Raw genomic sequence first — 17,290 nt, forward strand, 5'->3', positions numbered from 1 at the left:
CAGTTTGTCTGTGAGTCCATTTGTTTTGCATAACAGTTCAAACACCAGTACATTCCTGCAGACACTGGAGTGCATAACAGTTCTGACACCAGTACTTTCCTGCAGGCACTGGTGTGCATAACAGGCATACAACAAGCCAACACCATTTCCAAGTAAGTGCTCACTTATATCGTCCATTAATGAACTAATACTTTGTGGTTTATGCCTTAAATTAGGCTCTCATCTCAAACTATAGTTGCGCTGTGTTCTATGTGGAACACAACCTTAGAATTCTGCTTGTGTGGATGAGAAGTGATGTGAAGTGGCAGAGATAGCAGTAGTGTTATAATTGGATTAGTTGGAGGTGTTAAAAATACTTAAAATAACATTTTGTTATTTTTTTAACAGCAAACACTTTTATATTGGAAATCATGGTGGTAATTCAGAGTTGATTGCAGCAGCAAATTTGTTAGCAGTTGAGCAAAACCATGGGGGGGTAATTCCAAGTTGATCGCAGCAGGATTTTTGTTAGCAGTTGGGCAAAACCATGTGCACTGCAGGGGAGGCAGATATAACATGTGCAGAAATGGTTAGATTTGGGTGGGTTATTTTGTTTCTGTGCAGGGTAAATACTGGCTGCTTTATTTTTACACTGCAAATTATATTGCAGATTGAACACACCACACCCAAATCTAACTCTCTCTGCACATGTTATATCTGCCTCCCCTGCAGTGCACATGGTTTTGCCCAACTGCTAACAAAAATCCTATTGCGATCAACTTGGAATTACCCCCCATGTGCACTGCAGGGGGGACAGATATAACATGTGCAGAGAGAGTTAGATTTGGGTGGGTTATTTTGTTTCTGTGCAGGGTAAATACTGGCTGCTTTATTGTTACACTGCAATTTAGATTTCAGTTTGAACACACCCCATCCCAATCTAAATCTCTCTGCACATGTTACATCTGCCCCACCTGCAGTGCAAATGGTTTTGCCAATCTGCTAACAAATTTGCTGCTACGATCAAGTCGGAATTAGGCCCAATGCACATTATTTTAAGTAATTCAAAGATTCTTTAGACAATGTAGTGATTTACCTTGCAACTTTTGTTTGCAGCTGGCAGTATAACTTAACAGCTTTCTCCGTTTCTGGCTTTTCAAATCTCACCGTTGAAATTATAACTTCCAACTACCCTGTCATTGGAGGGACAGTGCCGTTTTTGGAAGATGATTTGCGTGCACAGGGGAGGTGAGTGGGGTTTTGGGTGTTGTACTTCTGCACTGGTTTCTTCACAGAGGGGTGTCCATGTCTCCCTTTTCCATGCACCTACAACCAATCCCGCTTTTAGACCTCTGGTATCTGGAGGTATGGTGAAAGTTTTGACTGACGACTGGTTATCACCACCTCTGAGAAACAAGTAATTTTGCATAGACAAGAATGTAGCTAGCAGCAAACCTCCGCACTGTAGAAGCAGAGGTGTAGCTAGTGCCATGATGCCCGCAGCAAGGGTATGTTTCAGCGCCCCCCCTACCCTGTACTGATGTGGTTGCATGTTACATTTGAAAAGAAAAAATATGAAAAAATCCTAAAATGGAGACAGGACCGGTTCTAGACCTTGTAGATCTCAGGGCAAAAAGTTACCTTTGGTCATCCCCCACACTTAAATTAGGCGCACACCAAAAATATAAGTGTGTGGCTATGTGGGGAAGGAGCGTGGTCACAGAATGGTACTAATTCATATTACACCGCACAGTATTGTCCGTCATTCACATTACACCACACAGTAGTACCCATTATACACTCTAAGTCCTACAGTAGAGCCCCTTATACATGTTACACCACACAGTAGAGCTCCTTATACACGTTACTCAACACAGTAGAGCCGCATATACACATTACACAACACAGTAGAGCCGCTTAAGCATGTTACACCACAGTAGAGCCGCTTATACATATTACACCACAGATGAGCTGCTTATACATGTTACTTTGCAGCTTCTAATGCAGAGAGAGGTGCTGCAGCAGCTGTGGTCCTACTCTGCAGTGCCTGTACAGTGGCTCGTGGTACAGGGGACGGAGGGAGGGGGGGGGGGGGGGGGGGGGGGGCGGGCAGGTGGCAGGCCCTATAACTTTTCCCGGCTCCCGGAGCTCGAGCTAAACCCCTGTGTAAGAGGGAACTGCTGTTGACAAATAGGATTATAAAAATGTACAAATATGTTTATGGTGTGAGCAAGCAATACAACTGTATTTAAATATTTATAATCTCTATAAAGTGACCATAGTCCACATTTAATTCTGTAAATCATCAACATAAAAAATGTTTAAAACTCCCATAATACAGAAATTGACTATTTGAATTTAAGTGACTTGGATGGCAGTGTAACTGTAGGTCACCAGCCTGCAGTGCCCTCTAGCTGTTCTAGTTAAAAATTTAAAAAAGAATCTGTATTTAAAGGGATATTGGACCTTATTCAGTAAGTATTGCAATCTCTGCTAAAAAGCATTTGCTCAGATCAAATAATTGCCGCTCAGAAATAGAAAAAAAATGCCCATTGCAAAAATTGCAAATGCATCGCGGACTGATCGCAAAATAATACACAAGTACCGCAACATTGAAGATTTTTCCTATCTGTGCAAGGTCATCCACAATTCTTGCGACACAAGAGGCTGGAAGTGGTCATCACTGACGTCAGAGGCCCTCCTTAAAAAATGCCTGGGTACGCATTTTTTTCAGACACACCTAGAAAACGACAGGTTCCAGCCCAGAAACGCCGACTTCCTGTCAGTCAAACAGCAGCTACATTGCGATCACAATGTGTACACATTTTCTGTCGCTATTTTTACTCGCGCATGCGCAATATGAATGCTGCACATGCGCAGTCATTCGACAATCAGCAAGATTGCGATTCGCAGATTTTGCAATCCTTTCTGAATGAGGTCCATTATACACTAACGGTCTGATTTAGACTGGCTGAAAATTAATTTGAGGCACACAAAATGCCGCTTTGCAGCAATATTTCGATTTTAAGTTGCAGTGGCTGCCCCTTATGTCTGGAGAGACAGAGATTGGAGACGTTCAACCAAGTCCATTACAGTAGGGGTGTACAGAAGTATGACACAACCCCTGGAGACTCCAGATAAATCTGTAGATATCTAATATGGGTCCTAAAGGACTGCTGTAAAAATATGCGTTGACGATGAAAACAATATCAGTAAGCATCTACAGTATGTAAAAAAAATAGTTGAATATTTAAAAAAAAAAAACATTAAACGGTGTGCCCTCAAAAATGCTCATTCAATTTGACCACCCATATGCATGGCCATAGGAGTTCTCCCCAGTAGGCCTGTGGTTTTCAAGGTGCCTTGGGACATTTGCAGGGGTGCCCTGGGTTTGTGGTCCAGGACAAATTCAAACTATTTATGGTCAATGTAATAGGCAAAACCAGTGCTGGAGGCTGCCAATCATAAAATATGTGGTCATACAGGATATAATTTTCCCCATACCATATAACTGTACCTAAGAATGACATATAATCACATATATACTGTATATACAGTATAAATATATTTACATATAAATATATTTACTTATTTTAATATTATGTTCTAAATTTATCAATAAGAAACTTAGGGACTGGGGCTGCCATGACAAAATTCTGATGCTCTAGAGCGCCGTCATTCAAAAAAGTTTGAGTACCATTGCAGTAGGCCAACAGACCCCCGCCCTCCCCCATCCTGTAAAATCAAGGAACTAACCTGAGGCATTTGTTTTGAACGTGTACGTGTACCCATAGCTATGGTCTGGGGAGCCATTGCTCATGGCCAATGAATGCTGGGTATGGGTCATTAGGTCGACCACACTTAGGTCGACAGTCATTAGATCGACCACTATTGATCGACATGCATTAGGTCGACAAGGTCACTAGGTCGACATGAAGTAGGTCGACATGGGAAAAGGTCAACGTGATTTTTGTAACTGTTTTTGGTGTCATTTTCTTTGTAAAGTGACGGGGAACCCCAATTAGTGCACTGTGTCCACTCGCATGGCTCGCGGTGCCTCGCTGTGGTAGGCACAGGTTACCGTTCCCAATGGTAGTCCACGTGGATCGTAAAGTATGAAAAAGTAAAAAAAAAAAAAAGTGAAAAACTCATGTCGACCTAGTGACCATATCGACCTAGTGACCATGTCGATCTAATGCATGTCAACCAATAGTGTTCGACCTAATGACCGTATCCCAAAATTTATAACATTTCCCCCCCCCTTCCCACTGAAAAAATGCACGGATCTCATGGATCCGAGCATGACTATACAAACACGGGATAAAAAAGCAGGTCTGGTTTTTTTTAGCACTTTTTCACGATTTGTATTTTAGCACGGCAGTGTTTGGCAATTGTCGGCAGTGTTTGTGTTTTGCACTTTTTAGTAAATTCCCGATTTCTACCAAATTGCAGGCGTATTTGACCGATGGTGTATTGATTCGTGATTTTTTCCTAGGACTTCCAAAATATTACGAATGCCCTCATCACTGCCGTGATTTTTGCTTAGTAAATTGCCGAGATGACACTTTGAAGAAAAAACGGCATCTCGGTCAAAATCGGGACCTTAGTAAATATACCCCATTGGGCCTAATTCTAAGTTGATCGCAGCAGCAAATTTGTTAGCAGTTGGGCAAAACTATGTGCACTGCAGGTAGGGCAGATGTAACGTGCAGAGAGAGTTAGATTTGGGCGGGGTGTATTCAAACTGAAATCTAAATTGCAGTGTAAAAATAAAGCAGACAGTATTTACCCTGCACCGAAACAAAATAACGCACCCAAATCTAATACCCCTTTCACATCGCACAAATAACCCGGTATCGACACGGCATATTGCCGTGTCGAAACGGGTCAGTGTGCGATGTGAAAGCTCCTTTGCTGAATTAGCGGGTCGCCTGACCCGGTAATTCAACCCGGTAAAAAAGAAGGGTTATTACCGGGTTGAATACCGGGTCAGGTTCAGTGTGAATGGGAGCCGTTCCGATGCGACACGGCTCCCATTCACAGCATAGGGAGAGGCGGCGCAGGAGATGAGCTTATCTCCCAGCGCCGCCTCCACCCCCGCCCCTGCTGCTGCTGCGCCCCCCGCTGCTATGGCAACCGACCCGGTATATTGCCGGGTCGGAAAGCCAGCAAAGGAGCGCAAATGCCGGATCCCACCCGGTAAGGACACGTTTCTCTTACCGGATCTGAAAGCAGCATAACTCCCTCTGCAAATGTTATATCTGCCCCCCCTGCAGTGCACATGGTTTTGCCCAGTTGCTAACAAACTTGCTGCTGCGATCAACTCAGAATTACCCCCATTAGCTGCAAGGTGTGTGTGTGATGTCTTTATTGGGGTATTTTTTTAGTAGTAGTACTACAGGTACCAGCGGGCCCGTTTTTCCACCGCATGCTGGTACTTGTGGTTCTCCAAGTACCAGCTTGCGGGGGAGGCTTGCTGGGCCTTGTAGTACTGCTCCCCCAGGGTACCCCGGCCAGGGGTGACTAGTTGGATATTTGATGCCACGGCCGCAAGGCACTGTATAAAAGTGACCCCCGGCTGTGGCATTATCTGTCCAGCTAGTGGAGCCCGGTGCTGGTTTCAAAAATACGGGGGACCCCTACGCTTTTTGTCCCCCGTATTTTTGGAACCAGGACCAGGCGCAGAGCCCGATGCTGGTTGTTTAAATATGGGGGAACCCCTGTCCATTTTTTCCCCATATTTCTGCAACCAGGATCGGCTCAAAGAGCCCGAGGCTGGTTTGCCTTAGGAGGGGGGACCCCACGCAATTTTTTTTTTACATTTAAACTTTTTTTTTTTTTTTAACAAAGTGCACAATGAAGCCCAGCACGGATCTCTCAGATCCGGCAGAGATTCATTGTATTAAAGTCGGCAGTGTTTTACAAGTCACTCACGTAAAACACTGCCAAAAAAAACGAATGACATCGACATCGGAAAACCCGAAAATGCAGAATACGGCAGCTTAGTAAATTAGTCGTAATCAATTCAAAAAGTTGCATATTTACACTTTCGATGTCATTCGTGATTGAACTTTGACCTCAAACGGGAAAATACGAATCTTAGTAAATTTACCCCAATGTCTGAGACTACTAAGATAAAAGTTGCAGAATTCAGAGGTATTTATTTAGCAATAAAACTGCTGCAAAATGATTTCTGTGCAAAATGGTAAATAACTAAACTACCTTATAGTTACAGTGATATAAATGGAGAAAAGTTCACACACTTTTGATTACTTGATACATTTCTAGGAATATACATATTCAGAAACTTCTGATCAATGGGCTTTATTAAGATGTGGATGGACCTGCATTGCATGTCGTAAAGTACTGTTGTTTGGTACTGTGCACATAGCCGGACTTATACTGTGTGTGTTCAGTATGGGTCTGCTACAGAGGATGCACTACGGTATCAGACTGTCAGTGATTGATAGTCTGGTGCTGTTTGGGGCCGTGACACCGCCATTGTAGGGGAAGGACCAAGCCAGAATCTCATCTGGAGCACGGAGATTTCCTGGCCTCTTTGTTGTATTTTTAGCAGGCGACGTGCGTCACCCCATGGGTCACGGAGCCGGGCAGTGGTGTTGCAGATGATCCAATGCTGCGTCCTATGATGCAGCTCAGATCACTAAAGCAAGCAGGAGATGTGGTGCCTCCTGCTGCATTACCATATTAGAGCAGCAGTGATGGAGGCTCAGCCCACATCTTTATCAAGCCCGATGTCTTTAGAAGTGCTTCCAAAACTCACTGATGTAATTTGCATGATAAACATGAACCAAACAAATCACAGCACAACTGAGTACAGTATTTGTTTAGAAATGAACGATGCACAGTTCACCATTTCACTGCATTTGTAAATTCCATAGTTTGTAGCATTTAGGGCTGGGACGATTGTGGTGTCAACTAATGTTGTTGCCTGGAGTAATTATAGTATAATAAGGTAACTAGAAATCTGTGTGGAACAAAAATGATTGCGGAATTGCTCGTCCAACACTTAAGGCCAAATTTCACTGGAGAAACGTGAAAAGTCTGTTTCCAAATGTGGGATACGACAGCCACTTTCTAGTCACTTTATAGTCTGCAGATGTTATTGCTGCTTGAGTTGTAATAACAGAGAAAATTAACTTGATTATTCTTAGAATGATTAGTTATCACCCTTTATTTATGCAGGACCCATGTGGTCCACAGAGCTGTATTAGGATGGTTTATATGGAATGTTGGAATGCAGATACAGATGGAGGTAGAGGGAACACTGCTTAACATCTGGATGAAATGTTATATCAACAAAACGACATGAAGGCATATATACAGTACCATCTCTTGTAGCTATGTCGCATACCTATGCCTGATTCACAATAATAGCAAGAAAATGTATTGTATTGTTCCATACTAGTATGTGTCCTTCAACATCTAATGCTGATTTTCCACTAACACAGAATCTTGTTAAGAGGCAAATGTCTTGCTGGGATAATATACTTTTTATCCAAACATACCTTACAGTTCCATGCATACTGTACCTTACAGTTCCATGCATACACTACAGTTTCAAGCATACCTTACAGTTCCAAGCATACCTGACAGTTCCAAGCATACCTTACAGTTCCATGCATACCTTACAGTTCCAAGCATACCTTACAGTTCTATACATACCTTACAGTTCCATGCATACCTGACAGTTCCATGCATACTTGACAGTTCCATGAATACCTTACAGTTCCAAGCATACCTTACAGATCCATGCATAGTACCTTACAGTTCCAAGCATACCTTACAGTTCCATGCATACCTTACAGTTCCAAACATACCTTACAGTTCTATGCGTACCTTACAGTTCCAAGCATACCTTACAGTTCCATGCATACCTTACAGTGCCAAGCATACCTTACAGTTCTATGCATACCTTACAGTTCCATGAATACCTTACAGTTCCAAGCATACCTTACAATTCCATGCATACCTTACAGTTCCAAGCATACCTTACAGTTCCATGAATACCTTACAGTTTCAAGCATACTTTACAGTTCCATGTATACCTTACAGTTCCATGCATACCTTACAGTTCCATGCATACCTTACAGTTCCAAGCATACCTTACGGTTCTATGCATACCTTACAGTTCCATGAATACCTTACAGTTCCAAGCATACCTTACAGTTCTGTGAGGTCAGATATTCTACTTAAGACTTTCCTAGGACAGTGGAAGCAATATACAAAGAGCAGACCGGGAAGACCGGGCACAAAGCAGCAAAGTTTGAAGCCACTACACCCCTCGATTTGTGCAAATGGACTTACATTTTAGCTGGGACACATAGGTTTGAGAGAAGATAGGGATATTAAAGGGACATTAAGCTTAGTAATTATGCCTGTTATACAATGCCACAAACAGTGGCCATGATAATTGTGTACAAGTATAATGCGTGTTTTTCATGCAAAGATATATGTCATAAACTTACCTCCTCATTAGCTGCCAGACTAGGGCCAGAGTGAGAGTGCGGTTCCCTTCATGCAGGTCGTGACCACATATACCCACTAAGGAGAATCTTGCCTTGTTCCTTCCCAACTCTACGGCATAATTACAGTTCTCAATCTACAGAAGACATCAAAGTAAAAGTAGCCTTAGATTGCCAGACATTAAGCCAATGGCATACAGCTGTGACTGTACGACACAGTTATGAGTGTACATGGCAGCCATAGCCAGGATGCAGCATTTATTTGCAGATTTTCATTTGCAACCCATTTTCTCTGACGTCCTAAGTGGATGCTGGGACTCCGTAAGGACCATGGGGAATAGCGGCTCCGCAGGAGACTGGGCACAACTAAAGAAAGCTTTAGGACTACCTGGTGTGCACTGGCTCCTCCCACTATGACCCTCCTCCAGACCTCAGTTAGAATCTTGTGCCCGGCTGAGCTGGATGCACACTAGGGGCTCTCCTGAGCTCCTAGAAAAGAAAGTATATTTTAGGTTTTTTATTTTCAGTGAGATCTGCTGGCAACAGACTCACTGCTACGAGGGACTAAGGGGAGAAGAAGCGAACCTACCTGACTGGAGATAGTTTTGGCTTCTTAGGCTACTGGACACCATTAGCTCCAGAGGGATCGAACACAGGACCCGACCTCGATCGTTCGGTCCCGGAGCAGCGCCGCCGTCCCCCTTACAGAGCCAGAAGCATGAAGATGGTCCTGAAAATCGGCGGCAGAAGACTTCGGTCTTCAACAAGGTAGTGCACAGCACTGCAGCTGTGTGCCATTGCTCCTCATGCACACCTCACACTCCGGTCACTGATGGGTGCAGGGCGCTGGGGGGGGGGGGGGGGGGCGCCCTGAGCAGCAATATTAAACACCTTGGCTGGCAAATCTACACAATATATAGTCATATAGGCTATATATGTGTAAAATACCCCTGCCAGAGATCCATAAAAAGCGGGAGAAAGTCAGCCGAAAAAGGGGCGGGGCTATCTCCCTCAGCACACTGGCGCCATTTTTTCTTCACAGTGCAGCTGGAAGACAGCTCCCCAGGCTCTCCCCTGTAGTTTTCAGGCTCAAAGGGTTAAAAAGAGAGGGGGGGCACTAAATTTAGGCGCAATATTGTGTATACAAGCAGCTATTGGGGAAAAAATCACTCAGTTATAGTGTTAATCCCTGCATTATATATAGCTCTGGTGTGTGCTGGCATACTCTCTCTCTGTCTCCCCAAAGGACTTTGTGGGGTCCTGTCCTCAGTCAGAGCATTCCCTGTGTGTGTGCGGTGTGTCGGTACGGCTGTGTCGACATGTTTGAGGAGGAAGGTTATGTGGAGGCGGAGCAGATGCCGATAAATGTGATGTCGCCCCCTGGGGGGCCGACACCAGAGTGGATGGATAGGTGGAAGGTATTAACCGACAGTGTCAACTCCTTACATAAAAGGTTGGATGACGTAACAGCTATGGGACAGCCGGCTTCTCAGCCCGCGCCTGCCCAGGCGTCTCAAAGGCCATCAGGGGCTCAAAAACGCCCGCTACCTCAGACGGCAGACACAGATGTCGACACGGAGTATGACTCCAGTGTCGACGAGGTTGAGACATATACACAATCCACTAGGAACATCCGTTGCATGATCTCGGCAATGAAAAATGTGTAACACGTTTCTGACATTAACCCAGATACCACAAAAAAGGGGTTTTATGTTTGGGGAGAAAAAGCAGACAGTGTTTTGTTCCCCCATCAGATGAGTTAATGAAGTGTGTGAAGAAGCGTGGATTCTCCCGATAAGAAACTGGTAATTTCTAAAAAGTTACTGATGGCGTACCCTTTCCCGCCAGAGGATAGGTCACGTTGGGAGAATATCCCTTAGGGTGGATAAGGCGCTCACACGTTTGTCAAAAAAGGTGGCACTGCCGTCTTAGGATACGGCCACTTTGACGGAGCCTGCTGATAAAAAGCAGGAGGCTATCCTGAAGTCTGTATATACACACTCAGGTACTATACTGAGACCTGAATAGTGCTGCTGCAGCGTGGTCTATTACCCTGTCAGGACAGGGATACTATTTGCTAACCATAGTGCATATTAAAGACGTCGTCTTATATATGAGGGATGCACAGAGGGATATTTGCCGGCTGGCATCCAGAATTAATGCAATGTCCATTCTGCCAGGAGGGTATTAGGGACCCGGCAGTGGACAGGCGATGCTGACTTTAGAAGGCACATGAAGATTCTGCCTTATAAGGGTGAGGAATTGTTTGGGGATGGTCTCTGGGACCTCGTATCCACAGCAACTGCTGGGAAGAAAAAATTTACCTCAAGTTTCCTCACAGCCTAAGAAAGCACCGTATTATAAGGTACAGTCCTTTCGGCTTCAGAAAGCAAGCGGGTCAAAGGCGCTTCCTTTCTGCACAGAGACAAGGGAAAAGGGAAAAAGCTGCACCAGACAGCCAGTTCCCAGGATCAAAAATCTTCCCCCGCTTCCTCTGAGTCCACCGCATGATGCGGGGGCTCCACAGGTGGAGCCAGGTGCGGTAGGGGCGCGTCTCGGGAACTTCAGCGACCAGTGGGCTCGCTCAAAGGTGGATCCCTGGGTTCTGCAAGTAGTATCACAGGGATACAAGCTGGAGTTCGAGGCGACTCCCCCTCGCCGTTACCTCATATCAGCCTTGCTTGCTACCCTCGAGGAGAGGTAGTACTGGCGGCTATTCACAAGCTGTACTTCCAGCAGGTGAAAATCAAGGTACCCCTCCTTCTACAAGGCCGGGGTTACTATTCCACAATCTTTGTGGTACCGAAACCAGATGGGTCGGTGAGACCCATTCTAAAATTGAAATCCTTGAACACTTATATACGAAGGTTCAAGTTCAAAATGGAATCGCTCAGTGCGGTTACTGCAAGCCTGGACGAAGGGGATTACATGGTATCACTGGACATCAAGGATGCTTACCTGCATGTCCCCATTTACCCTCCTCACCAGGAGTACCTCAAAATTGTGGTACAGGACTGTCATTACAAATTCCAGACGTTGCCGTTGGTCTGTCCCCGGCACCGAGGGTATTTACCAAGGTAATGGCCGAAATGATGATACTCCTTCGAAATAAGGGAGTTATAATTATCCCGTACTTGGACGATCTCCTTATAAAGGCGAGGTCCAGGGAGCAGTTGTTCGTCGGAGTAGCACTATCTCGTGAAGTGCTACAACAGCACGGCTGGATTCTGAATAGTCAAAAGTCGCAGCTGGTTCCTACGACGCGTCTACTGTTCCTGGGTATGGTTCTGGACACAGAACAGGAAAAAGGGTTTCTCCCGGAGGAGAAGGCCAAGGAGTGGTCATCTCTAGTCAGAGACCTCCTAATACAAATACAGGTGTCGGTGCATCAATGCACGCGAGTCCTGGGAGAGATGGTAGCTTCTTACGAAGAAATTCCATTCGGCAGGTTCCATGCAAGGATCTTCCAGTGGGATCTGTTGGACAAGTGGTCCGGGTCGCATCTTCAGATGCATTGGCTGATAACCCTGTCTCAAAGGGCCAGGGTGTGGCTGTGGTGGTGGCTGCAGAGTGCTCATCTTCTAGAGGGCCGCAGATTCGGCATACAGGACTGGGTCCTGGTGACCACGGATGCCAGCCTTCGAGGCTGGGGGGCAGTCACACAGGGAAGAAACTTCCAGGGACTGTGGTCAAGTCAGGAGACTTCCCTACACATAGATATTCTAGGACTAAGGGCCATTCACAATGCCCTAAGTCAGGCTAGACCCCTGCTTCAACACCAGCCGGTGCTGATCCAGTCAGACAACATCACGGCGGTCGCCCATGTAAACCAGCAGGGCGGCACAAGAAGCAGGATGGTGATGGCAGAAGCCACAAGGATTTTCCGATTGGCGGAAAATCATGTGTTAGCACTGTCAGCAGTGTTCATTCCGGGAGTGGACAACTGGGAAGCAGACTTTCTCAGCAAGCACGACCTCCACCCGGGAGAGTGGGGACTTCATCCAGAGGTCTTCAAAATGATTGTACACCATTGGGAAAGGCCACAGGTGGACATGACGGCGTCCCGCCTCAACAAAAAGCTAAAAAGATATTGCGCCAGGTCAAGGGACCCCCAGGCGATAGCTGTGGACGCTCTGGGAACACCGTGGGTGTACCAGTCGGTGTATGTGTTCCTTCCTTTGCCTCTCATACTCAAGGTACTGAGAATACTAAGAAGGAGAGGAGTAAGAACTATACTCGTGGTTCCGGATTGGCCAAGAAGAGCTTGGTACCCAGAACTTCAAGAAATTATCTCAGAGGACCCATGGCCTCTACCGCTCAGACAGGACCTGCTGCAGCAGGGGCCCTGCCTGTTCCAAGGCTTACCACGGCTGTGTTTGACGGCATGGCAGTTGAACACCGGATCCTTAAGGAAAAAGGCATTCCGGAGGAAGTCATTCCTACGCTGATTAAGGCTAGGAAAGATGTGATCGCAAAATATTATCACCGAATATGGCAAAAATATGTTGCTTAGTGTGAGGCCAGGAAGGCCCCAATGGAGGAATTTCCACTGGGTCGATTTCTGCACTTCCTACAGTCAGGAGTGACTACGGGCCTAAAATTGGGTTCCATTAAGGTCCAGATTTCGGCTCTGTACATTTTCTTCCAAAAAAGAACTGGCTTCACTGCCTGAAGTTCAGACTTTTGTTAAGGGAGTGCTACATATTCAGCCCCCGTTTGTGCCTCTAGTGGCACTGTGGGATCCCAACGTGGTGTTGGATTTCCTGAAGTCGCATTGGGTTGAGCCACTTAAATCCGTAGAGCTAAAATACCTCACGTGGAAAGTGGTCATGCTGTTGGCCTTGGCGTCGGCCAGGCGTGTATCAGAATTGGCGGCTTTGTCATGCAAAAGCCCTTATCTGATTTTCATATGGATGGGGCGGAATTGAGGACTCGTTCCCAATTCCTTCCTAAGGTGGTATCAGCTTTTCATGTGAACCAACCTATTGTGGTGCCTGCGGCTACGTGGGACTTGGAGGACTCCAAGTTACTGGACGTAGTCAGGGCCCTGAAACTATATGTTTCCAGGACGGCTGGAGTCAGGAAAACTGACTCGCTATTTATCCTGTATGCACCCAACAAGCTGGGTGCTCCTGCTTCAAAGCAGACTATTGCTCGCTGGATCTGTCGTATGATTCAACTTGCACATTCTGCGGCTGGACTGCCGCATCCTATATCAGTGAAAGCCCATTCCACGAGGAAGGGGGCTCTTCTTGGGCGGCTGCCCGAGGGGTCTCGGCTTTACAACTTTGCCGAGCAGCTACTTGGTCGGGGTCAAACACATTTGCTAAATTCTACAAGTTTGACACCCTGGCTGAGGAGGACCTAGAGTTTGCCCATTCGGTGCTGCAGAGTCATCCGCACTCTCCCGCCCGTTTGGGAGCTTTGGTATAATCCCCATGGTCCTTACGGAGTCCCAGCATCCACTTAGGACGTCAGAGAAAATAAGATTTTACTCACCGGTAAATCTATTTCTCGTAGTCCGTAGTGGATGCTGGGCGCCCATCCCAAGTGCGGATTGTCTGCAATACTTGTATATAGTTATTGCCTAACTAAAGGGTTATTGTTATGAGCCATCTGTAGTGAGGCTCAGTTATATTTCATACTGTTAACTGGGTATAATATCACGAGTTATACGGTGTGATTGGTGTGGCTGGTATGAGTCTTACCTGGGATTCAAAATCCTTTTCCTATTGTGTCATCTCTTCCGGGCACAGTATCCTAACTGAGGTCTGGAGGAGGGTCATAGTGGGAGGAGCCAGTGCACACCAGGTAGTCCTAAAGCTTTCTTTAGTTGTGCCCAGTCTCCTGCGGAGCCGCTATTCCCCATGGTCCTTACGGAGTCCCAGCATCCACTACGGACTACGAGAAATAGATTTACCGGTGAGTAAAATCTTATTTTATCATTGACAACTTCACACTTTATACATTACACACATACAACGACACATTAGCTTCCCTCATTTTTAACCCATTTGTTGCAGGACATATGCTACAGAGCTCTCCAGTGTGCAGTGGAACACTAGTGATGTGGTATCTCCCAAGTGACAACTAGGATGGATGCTATATATCTGTATATATTAGATAGTAAAATGAATCTGTTCCAATTGATTAGAATGACGAAACCCTGTTGATTTGCAAACATTGGCGAGTTTGGGGGAGCTGTGTTGAGTAACGGAATTGGAAGGAGAACTTATATGTAACATACACAGTACCCTTAAAAATGTTCCATCACAAGAGATACTGTATATCACACGACCATTACAATTCTGCAACCTTTTAACGTTTAGCCAAATCCCTGAACACATTATTTTCCTCACACACCTTTCTCATATGCCCACCAAGAGATGAAAATGGCGGCCTGTTTACACGACCCCAGTCAACAGGCACTCGTGTCTGATCATACAGCTGGAAGATCACTAGAGCATCGCCCATGTCACTAGAATAAGAAAGACAGTAAGATCAGAACCTTGGCTTGTCATTTAGTTTACGACCAAGACTGAACTCTAATATCAAATATTATATATACAGAACAAGTATGCCAAAATGTTAATAAAATGCATAGTACAATATTTTTATTAATTACCTATAAATATGGTTAACGTATGGATTCACCCCTAGAGAATTCATCCAGTTCCGGAATGTTCTCTCCTCATTTGTTTCTCCTGTGTGAATGACCGATAGGTAAAATTAAGCATATGACTATCTATTTACAAGCAATGTCACAGAGAGTTGAACAATTGCAAATCTCATCTAGACATTCAAACAGTTGTTCTGGCATTCTTGCTATATAGCCGTGTGACGTTGTCAGCACAAAATCAGGTAATTTTTATGTCATAACTATTATTAATAGTCGGTGTGGGATAGTGGAAGGAAAAGGAGCAGACATACTGTATGCAGTAAGGGACCACAGAGAAGCTAAATGCACTGAGGTAATTTATTCAGATTGAAAATGTTATTTAATAACATGTCTAGTTATACACATGTAACTTTAAGATAATGAAAAACTATACTTTGGCATTTCCCTGATATTACAAATTGCGTAACCCCAGAAACCCAATGTCTGATAAACTGATCGTACAACTGCAGATCATCGCTATCAGCCTCTGTGTGCTATTATCTTGTGACTGAAGGAATGGGTCCCAGTCATTTAAAAAATAATCTGGCTGCCACATGTGTGACTAAACTGGACACTAGTCCTGTCTCCTATAAGTCATATGAATAGGCCGGATAGGCCTGTGTGTCAGTCCGCTCAGGAATAGGAGCACGGGTAAATGGAATTTGGAAGGTCAATGAAACTATTTCAAGTTGATATGATTTTAACATATTATTGGAGAGGCACTGACTGTAAAGGTGGGTACACACTTGGCGATATGCTCCATGCGCGACACTGTGTCGTCCAACGTGGACATACACAGAGTGCGATATCGTACAGTGACATCATAGGCCGTCCATGCAGCATTAGACGAGTCCAAATTGAGCTGCCTGGCCAGGCGACAGCTAGCCTCGTTAACTAGGTGCGGGGCCTTGCATCGTTCATCGTTTACTGAGTACAAACTGGGCAATATAGTAAACTATATCGCTCAGGAAGGGTCAAAATGAGCGACATTGTTTACTATATCGACTAGTGTGTACGAGCCTTAACTCATCAAGCTTGGCAATGGGTCACAAAGTGAATTGGTGCCCAAAAGAAAGTCAGCTAATTGTATTGTCCACAAGTAAATAGAATATAACAGAAGACCAATAACTCTATACAGCGTAAAGTACTGTTAACATATCAAGAACAAATTTCACAATGCAAAACAAATATGTATTACAAATGTAATACCAACATGCTCATGGTATAGGAGAAAGACATGCAAGTAATAGAACTAGATGCAATAACAGGCATGACAACTAAACCCTAGAAACATCCGAGTTTATAAAGTATTGCTATGCTCTTTTCTCCAGGAGAGAGGACAACATATTGGCTACATGCAAACACCATGTGCTGAGTCGTGCTTACTCCTGTGTGGCGTGCTGCTATGTCACTGAAGCCAGCCAGGCATGCACCTATAGGGAACTGCCTACTGGCCAGAAGCTCTACCATGCGGCAATTCAATATAGAGTAGAAGAAGTACTGAGAAAGAGAATAGGCCCCAGCAGGGTATACATCACTGCAGAAGATAATAATAATCATTTTATTTAAATAGCATTCTTTCTTCAGTAGGACTCAGGGCAACTTAACAGATAGAATGAACATAATACAGTACAGAAAAGGTTTTAATACTGTAAAATACAGAGCGAATGGAGATACTAAAGGGACAGCAAGGGAATGCTGGAGTAAACAGGAAAGTCTTGAGTCTACAGAACAAAAAATAAATAAATAAATACTCGGCGCCTGATCTAAAAAAGCTGGCAATCGTATTTTTGTAACCAGACTGCTGCTTCCCGATAAAGGCTATTGCAAAAAATATATATAGAAAAGAAACCACATATAAACCATACTTACCTACTCTCCCGGAAGCTGCGGGAGGCTCCCGTTTTTTGGGGTAGCCCCCCGCACCCCCGGAAGAGTGGGCAGGTCTCCCGCATCCTGCTCGCACCCTAGTGATGCGAGCAGGATGGAGAGATAACCTCCCGCATTCGCGGGTCCGTCGGGTGGAGAAGGGGTTAAAATGACGCAAATTGCGGGGGCGGGGCTTAGTGATGTCACAGTCCGGCCCTGCCCCACGAAGACACTGCAGCATCTCCTCTTCGGGCTTCTCCTGGAGAGGAGAAATAAAATGTAGGTAAGTTTGCCCAAC

General features: G+C 45.1%; 1 protein-coding gene across 2 annotated transcripts in view; it reads right to left on the reverse strand.

The window, feature by feature from the left end:
- Positions 1 to 17,290, reverse strand: part of PLS1 (plastin 1) — a 285,009-nt gene that overhangs the window by 24,244 nt on the left and 243,475 nt on the right. For both annotated transcript variants that reach the window (XM_063915993.1, XM_063915994.1), the window contains 3 exons: positions 15,091 to 15,169; positions 14,829 to 14,943; positions 8,469 to 8,602 (listed from right to left, as the gene is read on the reverse strand). In XM_063915993.1, the coding sequence (XP_063772063.1) occupies positions 8,469 to 8,602; positions 14,829 to 14,943; positions 15,091 to 15,169 (328 nt within the window). The remainder of the gene's footprint in view (positions 1 to 8,468; positions 8,603 to 14,828; positions 14,944 to 15,090; positions 15,170 to 17,290) is intronic.

This window comes from Pseudophryne corroboree, chromosome 4 (genome assembly GCF_028390025.1).
Source record: "Pseudophryne corroboree isolate aPseCor3 chromosome 4, aPseCor3.hap2, whole genome shotgun sequence".
NCBI lineage: Eukaryota > Metazoa > Chordata > Amphibia > Anura > Myobatrachidae > Pseudophryne > Pseudophryne corroboree.